The sequence below is a fragment of the Chrysochloris asiatica genome, unplaced genomic scaffold (genome assembly GCF_000296735.1).
Source record: "Chrysochloris asiatica unplaced genomic scaffold, ChrAsi1.0 scaffold00076, whole genome shotgun sequence".
NCBI classification, from domain to species: domain Eukaryota; kingdom Metazoa; phylum Chordata; class Mammalia; order Afrosoricida; family Chrysochloridae; genus Chrysochloris; species Chrysochloris asiatica.
The window spans coordinates 11,876,700-11,903,581 of NW_006408594.1; the positions used below are offsets into that span (position 1 = coordinate 11,876,700).

Below are 26,882 nucleotides of genomic sequence, written 5' to 3' on the forward strand. Positions count from 1 at the left end.
GAGGCACAGATAGGTTGAGTCATTTGGCTGCAATCACCTGGCAGCGAGAGAGAGAACTGGCCTGTCATCAGGCTCTCAGCGCAGACACCGAGCACCACACCACACTGCCTCTGTGTGGTGGAAGAGAAAGTTCTTGATTCACGGTGGTGGAACTACCAAGGAAGAACTCAGAAGTCACAGTCAGCTTTGCCACACTCAGCACACCGTTAAGTGGTATGTGGTTGCAGCGGCGTCCTTGGTGGGCACAGAGGAGGGGAGAGCCACAGAGGAGGCAGGAAGCGAGACCAAATTGCAGTTTCCACCCCCAGCTATGAGAGTTGTTGTTGTTAAGTACCACTGAGATGTCTCCAACCCACAGTGACCCTGTGTACAACAGCAGCTTGGGGAAGGACTGAAGACACTGTCCTTGTCCAGGACGTCAGAATCCTCAAAGGCAGCCTCTCACAGACTTCATGCAGGTTCAGGTGCCACAGCAGCCCCGGACACAGCAGGGCAGGAAGATGCCACGTTCTGGAAACTGCTGGGTTAACCCTGCAGAGAGGGACTGCGAAATATGCAGGAGTCGGCACCTCGGGAGACAGGGGCTGAGAAACACCACTGGGAAGCCTCTCTCACCCACAGGAAAGTACGGGTGGTAGGACATAGGCTTCTTGTTAACTCATTTCACCCCCTACCATCCTCTGAAGGGAAGGTTGTTGCAGGCTGGAGGCTTGGTCAAAAAAGCCTGAGACCACAGAGACCCCTGACCGCGCTATAACGTGTGTGCTCCTATGATTTCAGTTTTACAGCATGGATTCTCAGCTGGGGAGATTGTGCCTCCCAGCAAATCTGTGTTAGACGATGTACAACCAGGAGGCTCCTTAGAAGCCAAGATGACCAGACTTCATCTCTCATGTTATCAGGAGGGTCCAGTTCCTGGAGAAGGATCTGGTACAGTGCTTGGTACAGTGGAGGGTCACTGAAAAAGAGGAAGACCCCCCAGTGAGATGGCAACAGCAATCAATGGACTGAAGCATAGCAGCAATTGTGAGTATGACGCAGGACTGGTGTTTCATTCTGTTGTGCATGGGGTTGCTACGGTTGGAAATGACACAAAAGCACCTAACAACAGGGGATGTTGGGTAATGTGTGGAGACATTTTTGACACATACAACTAGGGGACACAACTAACACATAAAGGCCAGGGATGCCACATAATACTCTACAATGTACAGGACAGCCCCACAACAAATGGCTATCCAGTACCAAGAGTAAGGAGTCCTGGTGTGATGCCGTAGGATAAGCACTGGACTGTAAGGTCAGTTTGAACCAACAGGTTGGAGGTTCAAACTCACCAGGCACTCCTCAGAAAATCTATACAGGGTCACTATGAGTTGGAACCAACTCGATGGCACTTAAAAACAACATTAAGATTGGGAAACCCTATTTACAGACTCACACACAGAGGCATCAATGCTAGATTAGTAAGAATCTGAGAGAAGCTTCAACATGGGTGTTTATGAGTCTGCCTCTAATGCTGGGCCTCCTGGCTCCACACTGTTCCAAAATCTTCCTTCAGAGACTGCCCATTGCAAACTCACCAGCTCCAAGTCCATCTTGAAGCAATTTGGCCCTATGCGGTAACGGTGTTAAGGAATTTCCTAACTCTTGATTCGGTGATTCCATTATTGGGAAACTATCCCAATGTTAGAATTCAAAATGCAGCAAAATCTCTATTCTCAAGGATTTTTACCCAAATCTTATTTACAGGACCCCAAATATGACAAAGAAATAAATGTTCAAAAATATAGACAGCGGTTAAATCAGCTCAGAAACACCCACATGATAGGATGACGAATGTATGCAGCCATTAAAAATGTTTACATACAGCTGGAAAATCCTGAAAGGCGGAAAAAAAATCCCTGCATTCAAATGCTAAGTGGAAAAAAAAAGAATTAAAAATTATTTACAGTGTAATCAGGATTATGTTATTAAAAAGTATGTGTTAAGTAAATACCAGGAAAAAATATATACAAGTGTTGACCAAGGATTTCTCTGCCTAGTGGGATTGTGGGAAACAGTTCCTTTCAATTCTTCTGTCATTTCTGAATTTTGAATTTAGGGCACAGGCACTTATGGGCTCAGAAAAATAAACTTATCAAGCTGGGTTTACTTTCTTTACCACTATCAGGATGGAGTATGCTTCTTTGTCCATTTGTCCATCTCAAAGAGGCCCATCAAAAATTCAAAACAAAAAAGTCCAAAGTGCGTGGGCACCTACACCACCCACTCTGGAAAGCCTGGTGGGTGGGTGCCCTTTGTGCCTTGTTTGTGCTAACCATCCCCTAGAGTCTCATTCAGCTTATCTTGCGTTTCCAAGTTCCCTATCTTTGTTCATGCTATTCTTGCACTGTTCCCTAAACTCTCTGAACTCCTGCTACCTTTCAAGGGTGTGATCAAATGCCACCTCTTCCACACGGCACTCCAGGATTGCCTTCAGTCAGAACCCATGCCCCCACCTCTTGTGTACCTGCAACATCTGCTGTAGTTGTTGTTGTTGTCAGGTGCCATCGAGTTGGAACCGACTCATAGCAGAATGAAACAGCAGAACAAAACAATGTCCGATCCTGGGCCAACCTCACTACCGCTGCCACACTCAACGCCATCAATGATGCCACCTGGCCAATCCATTTCGTTGGGGGTCTTCCTCTTTATCTCTGACCCTCCATCTTACCCAGCATCACATCCTTTTCCAGCAACTGTTTCTTCCGGACAATATGTCCAAAGTATGAGAGACGAAGCTTAGCCATCCTGGCCTCCAAGGAGCACTCTGGCTGCACTTCTTCCAAAAAAGATCTATTGGTTATTTGGGCAGTCCATGGCACTTTCAGTATTCTCTTCCAACACCATAATTCAAAGGCAACAAATGGTTATCCAGTACCAATAAAGTCTAATGTTGTTGTTAAATGCCGTTGAGTCTGTTCTGACCCATAATGACCCTGTATAGGGTTTCCGAGGAGCAGCTGGTGAGCTTGAACCACTGACCGTGCGACTCAAATGAACTTTGCAGTCTAGTACATTAGCCCACAGCGCCCCACCAGGAAACGTTACTTGTTTAATCTTGTTGTGTTTCATAGGTTCTTATTCACTTTGTCTCATTCCAAGAACAGAGACCATGTCTCATCCATGGTCCTGTTCCTGGAAGGGCAGGACAACAAAGTGGTTAGGAGCATGCTTTGTGGATACGACTGCAGATGTCTGCGTCTGCAATCTGCCACTAACTAGCTGTGAGGTACTTAACTCCCCGCTCTCTGAATGGGGGTCATCATCCAGCCTTATGGATTTATTGTGTAGATTACATAAATAATCTACGAAATGTACTTCATCTGGTTTCTTTATTTGTAAAATGGGGAGAATAACAGTAGTTATTTCATAGTATTACATGAGGTAATGCACATACAGCATTTAAAGAACTTGACACAGGCTTTTGTACATTACAAGTGCATAATACGTTTTCAGCACTGTTCTTCTTTGAATCAACATCATCAGCATCACCACCGTTACCATCACCACTACTGTCATAACCATCACTATCATCATTACCAACATCATCACCACCATCATCATCACCATCGCCATCATCATCACCAACACCACCATCACCATCATCACTATCACCATCATTGTCACCACCATTATCATCACCATCACCATCATCACTATCACCATCATCGTCACCACCATTATCATCACCAACACCATCATCACCATCATCACTATCACCATCATCATCACTATCATCATCATCACCACCACCATCATCATCATCACCAACACCATCATCACCATCACCAACACTATCATCATCATCACCAACACCATCATCGTCACCAACACCACCATCATCACTATCACCATCATCATCACCATCACCATCATCACTATCACCATCATCGTCACCACCATTATCATCACCATCATCATCACCAACACCACCATCACCATCATCACTATCACCATCATCGTCACCACCATTATCATCACCATCACCATCATCATCACCAACACCACCATCACCATCATCACTATCACCAACACCATCATCACTATCACCATCATCACTATCACCAACACCATCATCACCATCACCATCATCATCGCCATCATCAGCACCAACACCACCATCACCATCATCACTATCACCATCATCGTCACCACCATTATCATCACCATCACCATCATCATCACCAACACCATCATCACCATCACCAACACCATCATCGTCACCACCATCATCACCATCACCACTATCACCATCACCACCACCGCCATCATCATCACCAACACCACCATCACCATCATCACTATCACCATCATCATCACCAACACCACCATCATCATCATCACTATCACCATCATCATCACCACCATTATCATCACCATCATCACCATCATCGTCACCACCATCATCATCACCATCACCACCACTATCACCATCATCATCACCACTACTACTATCACCAGCGTCATCATCACTATCATCACTACCACCATCACCACCATCTTCATTACCAACACCATTAATCATCACCATCACTGTCATCACCACCATCATCATGATCACCACCACCACCATCAATCAGCCTAGGCCCTTGAGGCCATAAGGGTAATCTCTGAGGCGGGATGGGCTTAGAATACAGGACTGGCACAGGGATTCTTGCAAGCTCCACGTAAAAACCTGCTCTATACATGTGCCATGTGTTGCCTTCACCTCTGGTTGTCATGAACCACAGCAAATTCACTCATCACCAGTAGGCCTGAGTTTGAGCAGCTGGAGTTTGGTTCCAGGAGCTTGCTTGAGAATCCACTAATAACCATGTTTTGCAAACGTTAGCCACTTGGGAGCCACCATCACGGCATGTTTCATTTCTTTGTGCCACCGGCACAATTTATTTACTAGTATTTGTCTCTAAATTGGCTCATTCTGTCACACTAATAAATTCATTTCCAAAGGAAACTTCATATCAATGCTGTAAGTGGAAAGCCAATATTTTTCTAATAATGAAGAAATGTAGAAATCACCATGAGGCTAGTAGCTACTTTGCCACCTACAAGGATGACAGGTACACCTTTGGGACTGGAGGTAGCAGGACTCTCTGCAAAGGGCCCCTGGGCATTTCAAACAATGGGAGAGGCCTCTTGGTCAAGCAGTTGTTGTTAAGTGCTGTTAAGTTACTTCCTACTCATAAGGGCCCTGTATAGGGTTTCCAAGGAATGTTTGGTGCATTTGAAGCACCAATCTTGTGGTTAGCAGTGCAGTGCTTATCCTACAGTGCCTCATCAGAACTCCTGTGAGAATGGCTTATTCAGTGATGCAGAGGAGAGAGTCCAGCAACCCTTTTCATGCACAGCTGTAAATTAAGGCCCCCTTTGATAACCTCACTTAATGGGAAAACAAGCTCACAGACCAGTCTGAAAAGACAAGAGACGCTTTACAATGGAGTCTGTTCCCACCCCCCTGCCCTTTTAAGCAACAAAAATCCAACATCATAATGCACAACTGTCATATGGGAATTTAACTGGGAGCTTGAGGGCAAAGCTGGGTGATAAGAAGAAGAGGCAAGACAAGATCTCAGAGTGCACAAAGACGGGTTGTATGTGGCCAACTGCAGAGTCAAGTTGACTCCTGGAATTTGATCCCTGGGATGTCTGCTTTCCCTGTGGCCTCAGTAGGGAGATAGGTGGGCCAGCTTCCCCAGGCTACTCACTGTTTTAGGGAAGGAGACCAGGACTCCCCATCCCCCCACCCCCAGACTCTAAGTCAACTGTGAAATTCAGTGCAGTACCTAAGGCTCAGGGCCAAAAAATTGCTAGCCATGTAATATCCCAATTTAGCAGATTTAGAAGTTCTAGATTCTTATCTTCAAAATTTAGTTCCACAGAAAATGAAATATTTGACTGGGTTTTTATTGAGGGTGCCATTCACGTGTAGAATTCGCTTCAGTTTTTGTTTCACCCACTACTGTACTCTGGGCCATTCATTCATTCATTTGACTTCCAAAGGCTAGTTCCTGAGCTATGAAAGGTGAGTTCAGAGACTGGTGCTCAGAACACACAGTCGAACTGGAAACAACACAGTGGGAAAAGAAAATCAACTGGGTTTGAATTATGAGTCTGCCATGTACTAGCTGTGTAGCTCTGGGTGGACATTTATTCTCCCTAAGTCTCAGTTTTTTATCTGAGAAATGGGAATAATAATATCTTCCCTTTAATGTATCATTCCACAAATCTTGGATTTTTTTTTTTTCTCTTCACTTTTTATTGTGAATTGGGTGAAGTTTTAGAAAGCAGTCAGTTTTCCATACATACACATTTTGTTTCATTGTATTGACTGTAATTATCATAATGTAATATCAATTACCCCCACACCCTCACTGTGTTTGTTTGCATTTTTATTTTCTCCATCTTCTGCACTTTCTTCTTGGGCAAATGCTGTCCTTTTGATCTCAAAAGGTTGATTATTTAAAGTTATGTGTATCTCCCCAGTGTTATTGTTTCCCCTTGTAGACTTGTCTAGAGTCCTGGTGTGGCACTGCAGGATAATGTGCAAGGTTGGCGGTTCAAACCCACCAGCTGCTCCTTGGAAACTGTATACTGAGTCACTATGGGTCAGATCCGACTTGACGGCACTTAACAAAAACACAGTCTATTGTTTGGCTGAAAATTGAGTCATGGGAGAGAGCTTATTCCAGATCTGAAGGCGGACCAAGGCCATAGTCTGGGGGTTCTACCAGTTTCTATTCAAACAGTAAGTCTGATCTTTTGACTGGTTCTGAGTTTTGTTCTTTGTGGATGTGTCCTCACTCCCAGGCAGAGCAGACAAGACAAAGAGAAGTGCTTTGGACCTGTCAGGAGGTAAAGGTGGGTCTGGGCTTCCATATGATGCCCTGAGAAAATCCAGGGCATGTTTCAGTGTGCTATTATGTGGTGGCTTGCATGTTGCTATGATGCTGGAAACTATGCCACTGGTATTTAATATACCAGAAGGGTTACCCATGAGGGGCAGGTTTCAGCAGCATTTCCAGATTAAGAACAGGAAGAAAGACCTGGCTGAAAATTAATGAAAACCTTATGGATCAAAACACAACATTGATTACTTACTTTGGACAAGCCACCAGAAGGGGTCAATTGCTGGAAGAGGTTATCATGTTTGGTGAAGCAGAGGGCCACCAAGGGTGAGGCAGATCCTCAGGGAAATGGGTTAGCACAATAGTCACTGATGCCCATGACTGAGAGGATGAAGCAGGACCAGGCAACGTTTTGTTCTGTTCAATGTATAGGGTCACCATGAGTTGAATCACCTCAGTGACAATGGGTGATGGTCTGGTTTTTATCTGTCCTCTAGCTACCTGAGAAAACAGGGCAGGGAGAAATCCCAGCGGCAGGGGAGGTACTTGGTAATCTTTGTGAATTTTTCCACATCCAGCTTAGTTTGGAGATCGTCCACAAGTTGTCGTGTAGAGCAAATCACTGATCCTCAGAGCTGGCTGGACACAAACCTGACCAACACCCTGATCTACAGGCAGAATTCTCAGGTCTTGGACACATTCTGCTTTCCCTAGAGAGGGTTCCAGCTGGGCAGTCCAAAAGCTGTATCGCCAAATGCCTTCAACTCCCAGGTGTGTTGGATCTTGGACAAGCTGTTTACCCTCCTCAAGCCTCCATTCCTGTACCATCAAATGGGGATAACAGTAGTACATGGGAAAGAATTCATAGAAAACTGTGAGGTTAGCTCAGAACCGGGCAGTATTTCATTTTGCTGTACATAGGTTTGCTATGAGTTGGTACCAACTCAATGGCACCTAACAACATGAACTAGTTATAAAGAAGGTCATGGTCAAAGAATGGTCTCTCACCCTGACCAGCCATGTCCCTGCTTCAAAAAAAGTCAGAACAGCTCAGGACAAGGCCTCTTCATTTTGTCTTTGCTGGAAAGTGAGTGGTTTCTAAGACCTACATTGGCAGAATAACCTTTGACTATGAAGAGCAGCTGTCTCTGTACACACAGCAAGCACAGCAGTATTGATTCAGACCACACAGCAAGCCAGTCCAAATGACAGGCAGATCCGGAAAAGAAGGCAATATTATTACCTCAGTTGCCGACATGTCTTAGCAACTGCTTCCTCGCACGCGTTCTACCATTTGACTCAATGCATTTACAAACCCCATCCGTAATTAGCAACATTCATTTGTGTGCCAACAATTCATATGTGAGAGTCAACATTCATTCACAGACACCATTTAATGTACAGAGCAAACTCCTTAAAAACAATTTATGCGGCACGCTCATCCTGCCAGCTGCCTGCTTAGGTGAACTGCAGATTTGTTTAGCAGAGCCTTTCTTTGAAGTACCTGCCCAGACACACACACACCCTCCCCAAATAACAACAACCACAACAAAAAAACAAACCTAAACCAAATGAGTTGCTGAGGAGTTGATTCTGACTCACGATGTGTATCAGAGTAGTGTTTTTCAATACCTGGGTTTTCAGAATCAAGATCACCAGGACTTTCATCTTTGGTACCTACCGGTGATTTTGAACCACCAGCCTCTAGGTTAGTAGCTAAGTACTTAGCTGTCTGCACCACCCAAGGAATTTCCTTCTAGGAGAGCATCAGGATTAAACAGAGCCCCAGGCCAAATTCCAGAGGCTGGGAGGAGCCACCAAGAACCAGGACAAGTCCTTGAGAACCCAGAAGAGAGTGTGTGGACCCCCAGTGTGGGTATCCATAAAGAAATTCCCCAATTCAGCAGATCCTAGTCACCCAGAGGCATGGATCACCCTAGAAATGAGCCAAGGCCCCCACCATGGGGCCTTTCTTCTTAGAACAATGTTTTCCCAAGAGTGCAGCTTGGACCGTGTACATCTGAATCACCCTGGGAGCTTGGGAAAATGCACAGGTTCCTTATCCTGGTACCGTTGTTGAAGACATCTCAACATGTGATTCACAATCTGACTCTCCAAACTCCCTGGGTCATCAGACTTGTTAAGTTTTGTTATGGAATGTGTTAATAAAAAACAAGCACACAACTATACCACAGGTAGATGAGAAAGGATTTGCTAAGTGCATTTGAATCTAATTGGTTTCCTTCGTCATTCTATGTAATTTATTTTATGCATTTAAAATGATTATTTTGAGACAGATTTCACAGGCTTTTCCAGACAGCCAAAGGCACCTGTGGCACCGACAGGTACGATCTGGAGCTGGAGGACCCGGTGACTGGTTATATTGTGATTTCCAATGCTTCAACAAAATGGAAATGTAGTTTCCAAGATCAGTGCCAGGAAAATATCTCTCTAGAGATCAGAAGAATTCCTGCATGATGTGAAAAGTTAGTAAGCTCAGCTGTTCAAGGACAAGTTAGAGGATTATGTCTATATAACCTCAGAAAAATGTCCTGGTGAGCTATTTCTGAAGAATCAGCCATTGAAAACCCCGAGGAGCACAACTCTATTCTGACATGTATGGGGTCATCCCGACCTGCTTTGAGCTGGAATCAACTCAAAGGCAACTGGTTAGAGGCCCAAAGACCCTCATCACTACAGCTTGACCAGCTACCACTTCTCTTTTCAGGGAGGCATGCCATGCTGGGGAGGGGGACCGTGGACAGGAAATGCCTTTGGGGACAGTTGACTTGTGGGTCCTGGATCATAGTTCAGGACTTGTTGGAATTACATTATCAACTACTACTTTAACATAATCTAGTATTTCTGAGATCACTGCTGTGGTGTCACAGGTGACAATCAATTGGGTCATAAGTCAATGTTTTCCTCTGGCTGGACAGATTCAGAAAGCAAAGTCCTGAATTAGGGGGTGGTCAAGTATGGCAGATTATTGCTAACTTGAAATATTCCAACCCTGATTATCTCTCCCATCTGTCCACTTTTCTGCCTTATGTCATCCATCCATCCGTCCATCCGTGCTTCCATCCATTCATCCATCCGTCCATCCATCCACCCATCTATCCACCCGTCCATCCATCCATCCATCCGTCAATCTGTTCATCAATCCACCCACCCATCCATCCATCCACTCATCTATCCGTCCGTCCATTCATCTGTCCATCCATCCATCCATTCGTCCGTCCGTCCGTCCATCCGTCCATCCATCCATCCATCCATCTATCTGTCCATCAATCCACCCACCCATCCATCCACTCATCTATCCGTCCATCCGTCCATCCGTCCATCCATCCATCCATCCATCCATCCCTCTACCCATCCGTCCGTCGGTCCATCCATCTGTTCATCCATCTGTCCGTCCATCCATCCATCCGTCCATCCATCCAACCATCCATCCATCCGTCCATCCATCCACCTGTCCATCCACCCATCTGTCCATCCATCCATCCGTCTAACCATCCACTCATTCGTTCATCTGTCCATCCATCCATCCATCCGTCTAACCATCCACTCATTCGTTTATCTGTCCATCCATCCATCCATCCATCCATCCATACATACATACATACATACACTCATTTTCAACACACACGTATTTCCTAAGATTCTCTTACATGCCAGGCGATATTACTGGGGTTATATCCTTGCCTTCAGGGAGAATCTATTCTAGTAGGAAGATATAAATAAAAGCCACAACAACCCATCAAGTCAATTCTAACTCATAGAGACCCTGTTGAACAGAGTAGAAGCGCCTCATAAGGTTCCCAAGGTTGTAATCTTTACCGAAGCAGACTGCCGCATCTTTTACAGTGTGGTGGCTGGTGTGTTCAAACTGGGGACCTTTTGGTTAGCCGCAGAGTACTTAAGCAGAGGGCCACCAGGGATCCTTTAGGAAAAGATATACAAACAACTACTACAACAACAAACAAGTAAAATTAGAATGTGACCTGAAGTGGGGAAGGGTAGTGATTGCTAATGGGATGATGAAAATGTTCTAAAATTGTTCTTGGTGATGGTTGCACTCTGTGTAAGTATGCTAAAAGCCAGGGACTTGTATACTTTGAAGAAGTGAATTGTATGGTATGTGAACTACATCTCAGAATGCTGTTATTTAAGAAGAAAGTCTAACAGACCATGTCATAAGATGGTCACATTGAGGGAGAACAGGAAACAGTGAAAGGGGCTGAAGCCCTGCAGGATGTCACCATGTTAAATAAAGTGGAGAAGGTAGCTTTTGGGTAAGGCTTGAAGGCAGTGAGGGAGCCAGCCATGTGGAGATCTGGAGGAAGAGTGCTCCAGGCAGAAGGAAGGAAGTACAAAGCTCCTGAGGTATCTTGGTGTATTAATGGAACCGAAGTGAGGCCAGGTGATTGGAATTCAGTGGACCAAGAAGAAAAAAGACAATGTCTGAGAGATAAGGGGTTGGTGTAAATAAATCTCAGGGCAGTGGCTTTTCCTATGGGTCAGATGGGGAACCGATGGAGGGTTCTGAACGATAGAGAGATGAGATCCAACTCACCTTGTGACAGCTGTGCTAAGCAGAGAGCCACACAATGACCCAGGTGGTGAGAACTAGTGGGATGTGGGTGTACATGAGGGAGGCCTGAGGGAACTGGCTGATGGACTAGAAGGGTGATGGAGATAGTAAGAACTAGTGGGATGTGGGTATATATGAATGAGGCCCAATGGAAGTGGCTGATGCAACAGATATATGAAGGAGTGAAAGACATTAACAATAACGCTAAGGTTTTTTGGCCAAGCAATGGAAAAATCTCTACTGCCATTGAGTCTATTCTGACTCATAGTGATCCTAGAAGAATGGAGGTGCCATGTTCAGAAATGGAAAAAACTGTGGTAGGTGCTGGAAAGATTGGGACTTCAGATTTGAGCAAGTTGGTTTCAAGCTATCAGTTAGATCTTCAAGGGAGATACCAAGTCCAGAATTCTGGAGGCGGCTCAGGCTGAAGATCCAAGATCTCACTTCTTGTTCCTTACTTGTTCCTTACTTACTTGTCCCCTCTTTGGACTCCTGTTGGGTTGGCCAATAGGTCTGGCCACTAGGGAGTGGGGGTGGGGAGGTGGTGGTGGTGATGGAGGGATGGGCATATGGGTCTTAAAGCCAGACTACAGGGATTTGGATCTGTGTTCTGCTACTTTGTGGTAAAATTGCATATTTAGGGAATTCATTTTCACAAATTTAGACTTGAATTTCGAAGTCTGTAAAATGGGGGCAGTATGAAGCCAATGATTACAGTTAATATATGTGAATGCTGCAAATTTAATAAAAATAGCTATCATTACTAACTGTACCCTTATTTCCGGGTGGTGCAAATAGTTAAGCAGTCGACTAATAACATCAAGGTTGGCAGTTCAAATGCACCCAGAGGTGCCTTAGAAAGCAGGCCCGGTTATCTGCTTCAGAAAGGTCACAGCTTTGAAGTCCCTAGAAAGTAGTTGTACTTTGCACACACAGAGAGCCATGGAATTGACTTGACACTAGTAACAAAAATACACCGCCCCCCTGCCCTCCGACCCCAACCCTTTTCCATAGGCAACCATTTGAAAATGTTCAGGAATATGGGAAATGAGGTGAGAAGCTTTCCATTGTGTAAATCAACAATGAACAGCTAGCATTTATGCAGCATCTATTGCATGCCATGGTATATGGTAAACCCTTTTATGGGCTCTGGTACACTGCATCTCTAGTCTACACTGTGAGGGAGGAAACTGTGGCTCAGAAAATGTTAGGAACTTGACTGACATCAATTGAACCCGGAAACTGATCAGTCCCACCTGACTCCAGAGCCCCTGTCTTCCCCATAGCCATCAGCACCATCTTCTGTATACAGCAAGTGCTCAATGAAAGGTGTCACCTGGTGGCCTGAAGGATAATGTGGTTCACCTTGGGCACAGAGAAGGCATGCCACGAGGCTCAAGGGCCAGTTTGTACTTACTCAGTTCCGCGATGCTGCCCACACGCGTGGCCAGCAAGGACTGCTCGATGGTCCTCAACTCTGACTGGCTGAACATGGGCAGTTCCCCGGGCTTGCTTGACCGCTGCGGGTCTCTGTGCAGATTCAGGCTGTCTGGCAGGCACAGCACCCCTGCGGACAATGAAAGGAAAACAGATACTTTTTCAGGTAACTGAGGGAGAGGCACAAAACCTAGAACAACCTCAATGACTCCAGAGTTTCTGCTCCAGAGAAAGAAACGTATTTCGACTCTAATTTTAGAGATGGATATCTAACTCCTGGGAAAGGGCTCTTCAAAGTCCTGGTCTACTGATTTTAGAGAATATATAGACATTCATGGAGTCCTGTGGGATAAAGCAATGGACTACAAGGTTGGTTTGAATCACAAGGTCGGCAGTTCAAACTCACCAGCTGCTCCTTGGAAACCCTATACAGGATCGCTATGAGTCGGAACCAACTCAATGGCATGTAACAACAACAACAATGGACATTCATATGTGTACACACATCTTAAGGCCACACACACAAAACTCTTTTCTTTGGACCCCATAGGGAATGTAGTCATCCAGAGAGGCCAATTGGGAACCCTGTGGTCATTATTTTCCCTCTCCTCCCTGAGTCAGCCGCTGTCCCTAACCTCCCAGCCTGGAGGCAGAGTCTGCTGACCATCGCTTTTAAGGACTTACTTTATTGGCCCCACACATTTAACTCTGGGCAGTCAGGCTTCTGACTTTCTCTGTGGAGCTATGTGTCAGGAAGTAGATGGGTCTTCATGGACTTGTGTAACTTGTACAGTGAATGTTATTGTTGTGTGCTTTTGAGTCAGCTCCGACTCACAGCAACTTTGTACAGTGTTTCTAAGAGCAGCACGTGGGTTTGAACTGCTAGCCGCAAGGTCTTCAACCAGGGCTTATCCTGCAGCCCACACAAGGGCTTGTACAGTGAATAACCAGGGAAAACCCCTGAAATCCAATTACTTTTACTTCCCTTTGTTCTCAGACCATCATTATTTACTGAGAACCAGACCTCTTGCTTTGGTTTGTTGTCATTAAGTGCTGTCGAGTTGATTCCAACGCATAGCCACCCTGTACAGGGTTTCCGAGGTTGGAAATCTTTACGGGAGCAGAAAGCCTCATCTTTCTCCCACGGAACAGCTGATAGTTTCAAACTGCTGACCTTAAGGTTCACAGTCTGATTCGTAACCACTACACTACCAAAGCTAAGACTTGCTTTGGTAGATTGTTTAATAATATCCATCCTTCTTCCTACTACCCCAACCTCTGTAGGTAGAGTGTAAGTCTTGCTCCTTGACTTGGGGGTTGCCTGCTCAACTCGCTCTGGTCAATGGTAGGTCAATGGGCATTATGGAATCCAAAGTCTAAACAAATGCTTGTAGACTTGAATATTCTCTCTTGTGTCTCTGTCACCACCATGGTTAGAACACATCTTTCTTAGCCTGCTGGTCTAAGGAAAGTGACAGACAACGTGGAGCAGATTCAAATTGTTCTCTAAGCACTAGACTACAAAGGGTCTTGACCATGACTCTAGAGAAGAAATGTATTTTATATTACGATTCACAGGCATGCATTTCCCACACTCTTCATGTTTTCCACAAGACCAAATGTTTCATGAAAAATATGCTATGTGTGATGCACCCTGCATTTTAATTTTTATATTTCTCTTTTCTTAGTGTAAACACAGACAATTCCCCCTGCCAAAGTGCTTTCCTGACACACCGATGGGTTGTGATGGGCAGGGTGCCTAAGCATTACCAGCTATGCTGGTACATAATGCGGCATGCACTTGATGAAACAGGTTCATTGCTCATAGGATGTGAGCTAGTGTTATGCTTGGCTCCACCATGGACAGTGATGACCAACGGGCAGCCCCGTGATAGAGCAGGGATGTCAGGAAGGAAGAGAAGACCTGATACTGCCTCCCCAACCCTCCGGTAACCACCAACTATCACAGGTAGAAGAAGATCATTAAATAAAGAGACAAAAAGAAGAAAGCCTATGAGCTACAAGAACGTCAGTGATGGGAAGTTTAGAAGAACTACCCCTAGACAGCCATGTCTGCCTCACTGGCTTTCAGAGATAGACCCGCTCGCCTATCGAGTGTACTTCCACTGATTAAACCTGCTTTCTCTCACTCCTGTGGTCCTGCTCATATCTTGTGTCCCCGACACCTCACTTGAATCTGCGCCTCCTTGCTAGAAGCCCAGGAGAATTCCCGTGGCACATTTGGTAACACCTGCACTCAGGGACTCTCAGCCTTTCAAGGGAAGATGAGGCCATCAGAGAAATGCCCATTGTCAAGGCTGGCCTCCCCCTTGATCATTTCCTAAACAGCGGACATCCTCCCGTTCAACTCAGCAAGGACACATTGAGTCATCCTGGCTTCCTCCCACCTGCCAAGACATTTGTTTGATCAGAGGCAAAGTCAGGAACCACTGAAACAGCCACCTACCTTGGGCCAATCCCTCACTGGATACTCCTGCCTCAAATGTAGGGACTTACTGCCCTCAAAAAGCCCAATGTAAAAGGCACGAGACAGTCAGAATCCAGTGTCATAAATGATTCAGTCAGAATCCAGTGTCATAAATGATTCTGCTTGGGGGCTGAATCTTGAATTCTGGGAAGGGTAAAATCCTCTAATCGACGCACAAGGGACTCTTAAGTATCCTCATAGGATGACTTCTGTTGATATGTGTACCTGCATCTTAAAACTTTGCTTCACACACTGGTTGAGCACAAGTAAATGGGACATGGAGTCTAGAACCCAGAACTTGAGTCACGGCTCTGGTTGGACTGGTTCAAGGAATTCTCTTTGGGCCTCAGTTTCCTCCTCTGTGAACTGGGGTAATAAAAGTGGTCTCTCTCATGAGGTTGTTGGGGGTGGAAAGAGATAATGTGTACCAAAGGACACATTTGCATGTGCTAAGCTAAAAGCTGGTGCTTGACATATGTTAACTGAAAAGAAAATCAGCTCATATATACAAGCCCCATCCTTGGATTACTTTATGCTTTAGCATAAGAATGAGGAATTCTCATTGGAGTTATTGCTGCTTCATTGACAGGGTTGTGAAATTTAAATGTGGAAAGATAATTTCTTCAAAGAAGCTTTAAAAGCTCGATTACAGAGATTTGGGAAATCTGTAATTGATCTATTATGCAAAAATGTTCTACCAGGGTTCTCTTTTGCTTGTTGAAGAGTCTATGGAGTATACAAGGCACACTGGCGGTGTAGTGGGTTAAGTGTTGGGCTTCTAACTTCAAGATGAGCAGTTCAAACCCACCAGCTGCTCCATGGGAAACAGATGAAGCTGTGAGCACCTTTAAAAGACAGACAGTCTCAGAAATCCTAAGGAGCAATCCTATTCTGTTCTACATTTGCTACAAATATAAATCGACTTGATAGCAGTTGGTTTGGGGCTTTTATGGGGTATACGAAGATGTTCCTAGAGGACTCGGGTGCGCCAAACATAAACCGTGGCATTTTCGATCACCCCATATATGCATTAAAAAGCTGGAAAATGAAGATGGAAGAAGATACACAGCTCCACAGAGAAAGTCAGAAACCTGACCACCCAGGGTTAAATGTGTGGGACAATGTCTTTGAATTATGGTGATGTTGATAAATATTAAATATACCATGGACTGCCAGATGAATGAACAAATTTGTCTTGGAAGAAGTACAACCAGAATACTCCTTAGAAGCAAGTCTGGTGAAGACTTTGTCTGTTGTACTTTGGACATGTCATCAGGATGGACCTGTCCTTGGAGAAGGACATCATGCTTGGTAAAGTATAAAGTCAGAAAAAGAGGAAAACCTTCAACAAGAGGATCTGACTCAGTGGTTACAACCATGGGCTCAAACATAGCAACAATTGTGAGGATGGCACAGGACCAGTCAATGATTCGTAGGACATAGGGTCGCTATGAGTCAGAACCTGACTTGATGGCACCTTACAACAACAATGGGGTATATATATAAACTTTCGTGATTTATACTTTTGTATAAAAACCAGCTGGGTCAATAAGAAGACCTGGCATCATATTTTTATGTCCAACACAGCCCTGAATCTTAGACAACTCATCGATTTCCATTATTGAAGTCATGAATAGCCATAGCCTTGTGACGAAGACCCATGATTAAAAGACAGAAAGAGGTCAGGTTCAAGGATGACTTTTTTTTCTTTCCCCCTAGAACTAAAGGAAATCATTTCCCCTGGATAGCTAGGGTTCCCAGTGAGCTTTAGGGGGTCATAGTCACCTTGAAACTCTATTACTTCAGAGATATATTGTGCATTTGTCTAAGGAAGCAGTCTAGTCACATTTTCAAAAGGGTCTTTGGGGTTCAGAAGATGTCCACAGTGTCTACTTTCCTGGAGATAAAAGGGTGTTAATGCCACGGGATTAGCCTGGGCAGGTGAGGTGAGGCAGGTGTGCCCAGACAGAGCTGAACTCCAATCCTGCCCCGGCCCCTTGTGCACCCTGGACAAAGAACTCCCTAGATCCCCAAAGAGGGATTAAAATATTGATGTTCTGGTTTTACTGCGGTGATGAATATATTTAAAGTCTCTGGCCCAGAGTATGTCTGATAAATACCACTTGCCACAAATGTGCAGTTTTGCTTACTTAGTGTCTGGATTCAAACACTCTTGGGGATCATCTTTCCAAAATCTTGTGTGACTGGAGACAGAGAACCTTTTGGTGAGGTCATCCAGAACGTAAAGTATGAGAACAGCTCCTCTAGGGTTGACCCGAAGCCAGACACAACTGGTTATATGTTTCTGAGCGGGTAATCTGGGTGCATTCCTGAAGGGAAAAGGCTGCCATGGCCCCTTGGCAAATGGAATATAATGCTATACCATCCTGTCTCTCTCTTTGGACTGTTCTCTGTGTCTTCATTCTATTGCTAGAGGACAAGGATGTTATTTACGCACAAAGAGAAGATTAAGTAGAACAGCCATTTCTGTTCATCCATACAACTCTTGATGCTGCTGCTGATGATGGAGAAGGAAGAGGAGGCCAAAGATAGTGGTCAATGTTTATTGAGCATTAATCAGGGTATTGAAGTGGCTCAGAACAGTTCAACCATGGACGAGGAAGTGAAACTGGAGAAGATCTGAGTTTTTAAAGTCTGGTGGAAACAGAGGATAAGCCAGAAAGGAAGACTTGAAAGAGGCATAGTGAGTCCTCTCAAGGAGCCTGATGTGGGAGAGTTTTTTGCCAGGACTGTGGAGAGCATCACACATTCAAAGCAGCTTGGTCAAATTAGTCCAAAGGGCCAATGGATTGCACGAACCACAGCCTCCACTACTTTCAGACCATAAGAACTAGACTGGTACCTGGCTGCTACTCTGATCGGGGCTGCAGAAGGTCCTGGATAGAATGGTAGAAAAATGGAGAACTAAAGTCAAAATCATTAAAAACACTAAAGACTTACTGGTCTGATAGAGATTGGCGGAACCCCTTAGAAACCTTTCAAAATTGGAACGGAACCCACCCGGAGGGATCAACCAAATAACAGACAGTCCTGTAGAGTGAGCATGTACTCATGAGAAACACACTCTTCAGAGTAATCAAACATATGAGACCACAGGGGTAGCATCTGCTCCAAAGCCCAGCTCAGAGGCAGGGAGGGCAGAAAAGGACACGTGGAAATGGAAGAAGTGGGAAGAACATTGTTACTATATCAAGGAAACCGCAACAGGTGTTACGAAACAAAACGTTTCAATGGGAAACAAATTGACTCTAAATATCACCACCTAAACTACTTAACAACGACAACAAACCATAATAGGTAGATTGTCAGACAGTCAGAGACAGACAGAGATTTTAAAAAGACAATGTGGTGGGTAGGCTGCCATCCTTTCAACTCTGCTGGGCAAGAGATTTGGTTGCTATGCAACATGCATGCTGTCCTTTTCTAAGAGGGAGATTAAGTTTCTAACAAGGCATCTACCCATTGTTTTCCCCCATCTGCTTATGGTTCTGGTTTGAACAACTTTTACAAATTCTGGTCCATTCCAGTTTCCCCGTGCTGGCCATGACTGAGCCAGGAAGATCTGGTTCAAAGTCCTGGTACTAACAATGTGCCAAGGAGACCTGGTAATGCTGTGGCTAATTGCTCAGTTGCTAATCCAAAGGGTGGTGGTTTGAATCTGGCTCTGCGGGCTAATGCACTGGACTGCAAAGTCGGTTTGAGCCACAAGGTTGGCGGTTCAAGCTCACCAGCTGCTCCTCAGAAACCCTGTACAAGGTCACGATGGGTTGGAACAGATTCAATGGCACTTAACAACAACAACAATGACTTTACAGGAGAAAAACCTGTGATCTGTTCTCATCAAAAGTACAGGCAAGAAAACCCAGGCAGGACCAGCCTGGCAGCTCTAGTCTGTCCCATGGGGTCACTATGAGTTGAAAGCGACTGTTGGCACCTGATTATATTTCAGGCATTGTGCCAAGCACTTTACATATTTAAATTTAAATTAATTTGAAGCCTCACAACTGTGCTACAGGAACCCCAACAATTATACTAGGACCGTATCATGAAGAGTGAAGGTTCTGGATTTAAAGTTCGTGGGTTTGAACCCTGATGATATCACTTATCACTGTGTGACCTCAGGCAAGTGAACTCAGCCATGATGTGCCTCAGTTTCCCCATTTATAAAATGTTGTTGTCAGGTTCCATCGAGTCAGGTCTGGCTCATAGTGACACAGATAGAGCACTACCAGAGCCTGCACCCTCCTCACAATTGTTTGTGTCCATTTTTGCTCTCATTGTGCCAGTCCATCTTTGAGGGGCTCCCTCTTTTTCGTTGACTCTCCCCTTGACCAAGCGTGATGTTCCTCTCCAGGAACTGATCCTCTCGACATGTCCCAAGTATGAGAGACAAAGTCTCACCATCCTGTTTTCTAAGGAGCATTCTGGCTATACTTCTAAGACAAACTTGTTTGTTCTTCTGGAAGTCCATGGTGCTTTCAATATTCTCCAACCCCACAATTCAAATACATTGATTCTTTTAAGGTCTTCCTTATTCACTGTCCAACTTTCACATGCATAGGAGGCAACTGACAATACCATGGTGTAGGTTAGTCCTCAAACTGATATCTTTGCTCTACGACACTTTAAAGAAGTTGTGTGCAGCAGATTTGACTAATGTAGTACATTGTTTGATTTGACTGCTGCTTCCATGAGCACTAATTGTGGAAATAAACAAAACGTCAGCCATGACTGAGCCATGAAGATCTGGTTCAATGTCCTGGTACTAACAATGTGTCAAGGAACCTTGGTAGTGCAGTGGCTAAGTGCTCAGTTGACAACTTCAATTTCTTTTACTGTTTATCATAGTGCATTTACTGATGCAGTTGTGAGGATTTTTGATTTCTTAACATTGAGGTGCGATCCATACTGAAGGCTGTCATCTTTGATCTTCAGTATGTTAAGTCGTTTTTGATCAGCAACTATTTTAAGTCCTCTTCACTTCCAGTATCATCTGCATATCTAAGGTTGTTCAGGAGTCTTCCTCCAAACCTGAAGCCATGTTTTGTCTTCATATCATCTGGCTTCTTGTATTATTTGCTCAGCATACAGACTGAATAAGTATGGTGAAAGGACACAACCCTGACACACACCGCTCCTGATTTTAAACCATTCAGTATCCCTTGTTCTGTTCGAACAACTGCCTCTTGGTGTACCTATCGCTTCTTCAAGGACACAATGAAGTGTTCTGGAGTTCCCTGTCTTTGCATTGTTTTCCATTGTTTATTATATTCCGCACAGTTGAACATATTTGCATAGCCAAAGAAGCACAGTAAATACTTTCTGATACTCTCTGTTTTTAGCCAAGATCCATCTGACATATCAGCAATGACATCCCTCATTCCCTACCCTCTTCTGAATCTAGTTTGCTTTTCTGGCAGCTCCCTGTCGATGTACTGCTATGATCATTGTTGACTTATAATTTTTGTTGTTGTTAGATGTCAATTCTGACTTACAGCAATCTCATATGTCCAGAATACAACTGCTCCATAGGGTTGCACTCTGGCTGTGACCTTTCAGGATTGATTGCCAGACCTATCTTCTAAGGTACTTTGGGTGGGTCTGAACCACCAACCTTTCATCTAGTAGTTTAGTGCTTATCTATAGGCCCTACTAGGGACTCACAGGACAGGGTTCATAACAGGCATTCAAATAATTACTTACTTACTGAATAAATGCCCAGAGCTCATGAGGAGAAGATGGACCACGGCACCAGTGGGGTTTGCCTGCCCCCATGTGAGCAGTTGATGGTGTAGCAATGGGAAGTTCAAACTCACCAGCCACTCCTCAGAAACCCTATACAGAGTGGCTATGAGTTGGAACCCTTCATTCCTAACAACAATGTGTGTGGGTGAAGGGGTAGCAAATGGGAAGGAACCAGAATCTGGAGATGGATGTGAATGCTGTACCGAGCTGGTTTGCTTGTGACTATGTAAGTCTACAGACTGCTGGTGTAGCACTGTAGGGTAAACACTGGACTGCTAACTGCAAGGCCAGTGGTTCAGACCCACCAGCTCCTCCTCAGAAACCCTATACAGGGTCGTTAAGGGTTGGAACCGACTCCACAACACTTAACAACAACATGTAAGTCTTGGTATCTAGATGCAGACTTAAACCCTACTTTGTCCATCTCTGGCTGCAAGAGAGAGCCAACTCTTCTACATTTTGCCAGCCAAGCTAGACTTTGTCACCTGTTAAGTTACCCCCAGAATGTAACAGAGAGGGTCATGGGACCTGTCCCAGCTATAATCAATGGGAAAGAAACAGCTGCGATGTATCAGACCAGCTCTTGAACAGGCATCAGACAGACCTACTTGGGTTCAGATTCCTGCCTTGTCATCTCCCAGCTGTGTGGCATAGGGTGTGTGGCATTGTGTCCATGATTCAGTTTCTCTGAACCTCTTTCTGTCTCTCTACAAATGTCTGATCCTATCTACCACCTTAGCCATAATTTGTTGTGATCCACACAGTTGAATGCCTTGGCACAGTCCAAGGTAAACATCTTTCTGGCAATCTAAGACCCTGACATCAGGAATTAGATTCCTTGTTCAAAGTTCTCTTCTGACTCCAGCTTGAATTCCTGCTGGTCTACCTCTGCAGCCATTTAAAAATCTTCACCAGACTTTTACTTACATGTGATATTAATGATATTAGTGGTGGATCAAGTTTCTTGTAATACGCATGTAGCGGCATCTCTTGCAGTAGGTTGACCAGGTATCTTCCAAATTTCTTGAGTGAGCACTCTCAGCATTGTGTTCATTTGTAGAAACATTTTTATGGGGTTTCCATTAATTCCTGAAGTACAGTATAGTCTTAAAAAGGCCATTGGGAGATCAATTGAGTTAATAGATAATTGTATATCATGACCCTGGGTTGTGCAAACAGCTAATATGCTTAGCTGTGAACTGATAGGATGGCGATTTGAGACCACCCAGAAGTGTCTCAAAAAGAAGGGTCTGGCAATGTATTCCCCAAAACACAGCCATTGAAAAGCCTATGGAATACAGTTCTATTCTGACACATAAGGGCAGTTACGGGTGAAGTGGTAGAAAGTGAAGGCAAAGCTAGTGGATTTGTTAATTGGGTGTGGAGAGTAAGGAGAGAGGAGTCAAGGATAACCCCAAGGTTTTTGGCAGATACAACTTAATGTGTCCATCTTCTTTCTGGGAATTCTGAGGTGTAGGTTATATAAGAGGGCTCCAAAAACGTTGTGGAAAAAATTCCATTATCTTTTCATTCCATCTCTACGTAAACTTTTAAAGACCTTTAGTGTTGTTCCAAAAGGCCTCCTCCTATTCATGATTATTTTTAAAAATAACCACGTTTTTGTCTTTTTAGATCTTGGGAGATTCAGTTTTTGGTTTTCTCAAGCAGTTAACCAATTGCCCTCAATTTGCTGAATCCATCTTTTCCCCACTATTTTATACTCTACTTTATCATGTATTTTATTACAAGATGGGTTTGAGTCTACATCAATATTTTCTATTTTATTCTTCTGATTTAGTGTTTCCTGTGCCAATAGTGACTACTGTTCAGTTCATTGTAGCTTCAAAGTATGTTTTAGAATCAGGCAAGGGTTCATTACATCTTACTCTTTAAAGATGGTCAGAAGCTACTTTCAGATGTTTCTCCCCCAGATTAATTTCCCAGATTGATTAAGTATCTGAATATGATTCAACAGGTAAAGAAAAGTAGAGATCACACTAGAAAGGGAAGGAAGGAGAAGAGGGGCCGTGAGGTTTGTTGTTGTTGACTACCATCCAGTTGGTTCTGACTCATAGCGACCCTGAGTAGTGGATGGTGGGTTTGAACTGCTGCCCTGTTGGTTAGCAGTCCAGTGCTTCATCATACAGTGCCACAACAGAACTCCTGTGGGGGGGTAGTTTGTTGTTGCTGTTGTTAAGTGCCGTCAAGTCAGTCCTGACTCATAGCGACCTTGTATAGGGTTCCAAGGAGTGGCTGGTGAACTTGAACCACTGTCCTTGTGGTTCAAGTTGACTCTGAACTCCAGCATATTAACCCACAGCGCCATTCATTTCAGAAACTTTTTGAAAGCCCTGTTTGAGTATACAAGATGTGTTTGAAACACACATAGCTGTATCCTTCCCTCTTGCCAACTTTCCAGTTTTACTGTATGTCACTGAGCCTTGCTTAAGAAACTCAAGTTGACTGAACAAATCCGGGCAAAGAAAGAGTAGTAAATGATAAGGAAAGGTGTTGATGCTACATTAGTATCCCACTGAGGATTTCTTTCCATTAGAGAAATAAATGGGGGCTGGGAAATGGAGAGATTTCAAACCAGCTGTCAGAAGCATTTTATGCCAAGGACAAATATTCACAGTTATTTCTTCTTAGATGTCAGAATCCATTTCCAGCTAAGAGTGAGGGTAACCACCCCAATGGGAGCAGGTGGATAGAGCAGCCTTCCACCTGGATACCTCTGTTCACAAGAACTTGTGAGGGTCATACATGTTCATAATGGAGGTCTGGAAGATCCGGAATCATTCAAGAAAGATTCAATTGTGGTCAACAAATCTTTAGTATTAAATCTATCTGTGTTCTAATTCTTTAAAGACTGATTATCTTTAATTAAACAACCTAATGTAAGCAGATGAAACGAACTCTAGTGGTACTGTTGGATAAGCACTGGACGGCTAACCTCAAGGTCAGCAGTTCAAACCCACCAGCCACTCATCAGGAGAAAGGTAAAGATTTACACAGCCTCGAAAAAACCCTAAACAGGGTTGATATGAGTCAGAATTGGCTTGATGGCGGTGAGGTTTTAAAATGTAAACTGCTATAGCTTTTCTTGCTTAGTTGAGATAATGCAGTCAGGGAAATAGTTACTAGAATGTTTAATAAGTTGACCACACAGGCTGACAGAGGTGTGCGTGTGTGTGGGTGTCTACAAGCATAGAGGAGGATTAGGCAAAATGTTGAGAGCTGCCTAAATGTTTGCTGCAGTTAACACAGTGAGGACATTAATGGCAGATAAAAGCATAAATCTGCCATTTGCAGCCATGTCCATGCGTGCTGATATAAATAACTAATAGGGCTTTCAAGATCCATGGAAAATACAAAGATGATCAAATTGGCTTTTAAAAACATTAGAATCCCATTAGGCCAAATCCTGCAGCTGATTACAGAGCAAAATGAGCCTCAACAGGGTTCTAAATCCTTGTTTGTTGGTGCTGTTGACAGGAACAGCACTTTCGACAAAGCCGTAAGTCCCTAAGGAAGTGAGCAAACAATTCTTGCTTGGAGAAGAGACCCCATCCAGCTTTATCTATGGCCAACGGTGCTTTTGCAGAAATGCTTGGGGAGCTATATATATCAAGGAACATACACAGTAGTCCAGCTATCATTCAATGTTTCTCAATGTTTTTTCACTATTGCCCTCATAAGAAGACTCTGAAGGAGTCCTGGTTGCACAGAGGTTAAGCACTTACTGCTAACCAATAGGTCAAGCAGTTTGAACCCACCAGGTGCTCCCTGGGAGCGAGAAGAGGCAGTTGGCTTCTTCTCAGTAAACAGTAAAGACTGTTATTAAATGCTGTCAAGTCATGGTGACCCTGCATAGGATTTCTGAGGCTGTAAATCTTTACAGGAGCCGAAAGCCTTACTTTTCTCCCCTCAGTTAGCTGCCTTATGCGTAATCCACTACGCCACCAGGGTTCCTATGTAAAGATTACAGCCTTGTTAACCCTCTGAGGCAGTTCTACATTTTGAGTTAGAATCAACTTGGTGGCAATGGGTTTATTTGTTTTTTTTAAAGAAGACTCTGAACATTTTCCCCCTAATCACACCCTGCCTCCATGAAATTTTAATACCATAGCTAGGATTAGTATGTACTGTGGAGAGCTACAGGTTTTTTACACACACACCAATCAATTAGCCTCTTGGGTAATATCCCTCCATTGAGAATGCATGGGTTAGCCAAATCTTGTTGCACATTAGAATGATTTGTTGTTGTTAAGTGTCGTTAAGTAGGTTCTGACCCATAGCGACCCTGTACAACGTTTCCAAGGCTGTAAATCTTTACGAGAGCAGAAAGCCTCATCTTTCTCCCGCAGAGCGGCTGGTAGTTTCAAACTGCTGACCTTAAGGTTCACAGCCTGATTCGTAACCACTATGCTACCAGAGCTCCTTACTTCGGCACTTAAAAAAAAAAACAATACTGATACTCAGGTTCCCCCCCACCCCAACACTAATTCAACCAGAATCTTTGGGGGCAGGATGGACCCAGGCACTGGTATGTTTTCAACATGTTCCTGGTGACTCTAACATGCATTCAGGGCTGAGAACTGTGGCATCAATCCATCATGGTGGCTGCTCTACCAGTCACACCAGAAAAGTGTGGTCTCAGCAGACCTGAAGAGCCACAGGGAAAACCAAAGGACTCAGTGCTCATGGCACTTCCCCGTGTCTGGGACCTCTGTCCCCTCTGTCCCCTAGAGGTTGGTATTTCAGTGGACAATTGTTAAACCAGGATCCTGTACTGGGCTGAATGACCATCCACAAAAGATATGCCTACGTCCTAACCCTGTGACCGTGATCTTATTTAGTTAAAGGATCTTTGCAGGTATAATTAAGTTAAGGATACCAAGATGAGCTCATCCTGGATTGAGCATGAGCCCCTAATGCCACGTAATGGAACAGAGGGAGCTTTGGAACCAGAGGCACAGACAAGAATGAGATGCGAAGATGAGGCAGAGATTGGTGTGAAGTATCATTCAACAAGCCAAGGAACATCAAAGTTTGGCCTGCAGACACTAGAAACAAGGAGAGAGACCTGGAATAGTCTTCCCCAAAGACTCCACAAGGAACCAACCCTGTCCACACTCTGATTTTAGACTTCTGGCCTCCAGAGTTCAGAGAGTACATGTCCATGGTATGAAAGCCACTGATTTTATAGTGATTTGTTTTGGCAGCCATAGGAAAGGAATACACTGCTTGACTGATTTCTCCATGATTTTAAATGTCTCTTAGAGCCTGGAGCAAAGCTTTGAGCTCTTGGATATAACTCCACCCCTAACAAGAGCCTTCCAAGGGGACAAGATTGGGACCTTTAAGCCAGTCATCTAAGGGCCTCTGTGACTGTTACCTAATCTACCTGTCCAACTGAACCTCGTGTCCCCAAGTGACAGAACTTCCCACTTTCCCGGACATAACTTCCCACCACCATGCTTTGCTAGAATGCCCTTGATTTCTACAGGGACTAACTATGGTTGTACCACCTTCTTCGGTAAGCTGCCCCAGATTTCCCCGAACATCTGGGATCCCTCTTCTTCCCTCAGCACGGAGACTTTTTTTTTTTTTTTAAAGCTTTTACTGTGAACTGAGTGATAAGTTTACATGGGAGAACATCGGTTTTGCACTCATCCTATCGTATTTCGTTTCATTGCAATGATTATAA

The 26,882-nt window shown here is 44.3% G+C and overlaps 1 protein-coding gene across 1 annotated transcript in view; it reads right to left on the reverse strand.

The window, feature by feature from the left end:
- The window catches only part of BTBD11 (BTB (POZ) domain containing 11), a 441,647-nt gene that overhangs the window by 186,030 nt on the left and 228,735 nt on the right, over positions 1 to 26,882 (reverse strand). Inside the window, exon 3 of the mRNA XM_006865245.1 lies at positions 12,899 to 13,048. Within this exon, the coding sequence (XP_006865307.1) occupies positions 12,899 to 13,048 (150 nt within the window). The remainder of the gene's footprint in view (positions 1 to 12,898; positions 13,049 to 26,882) is intronic.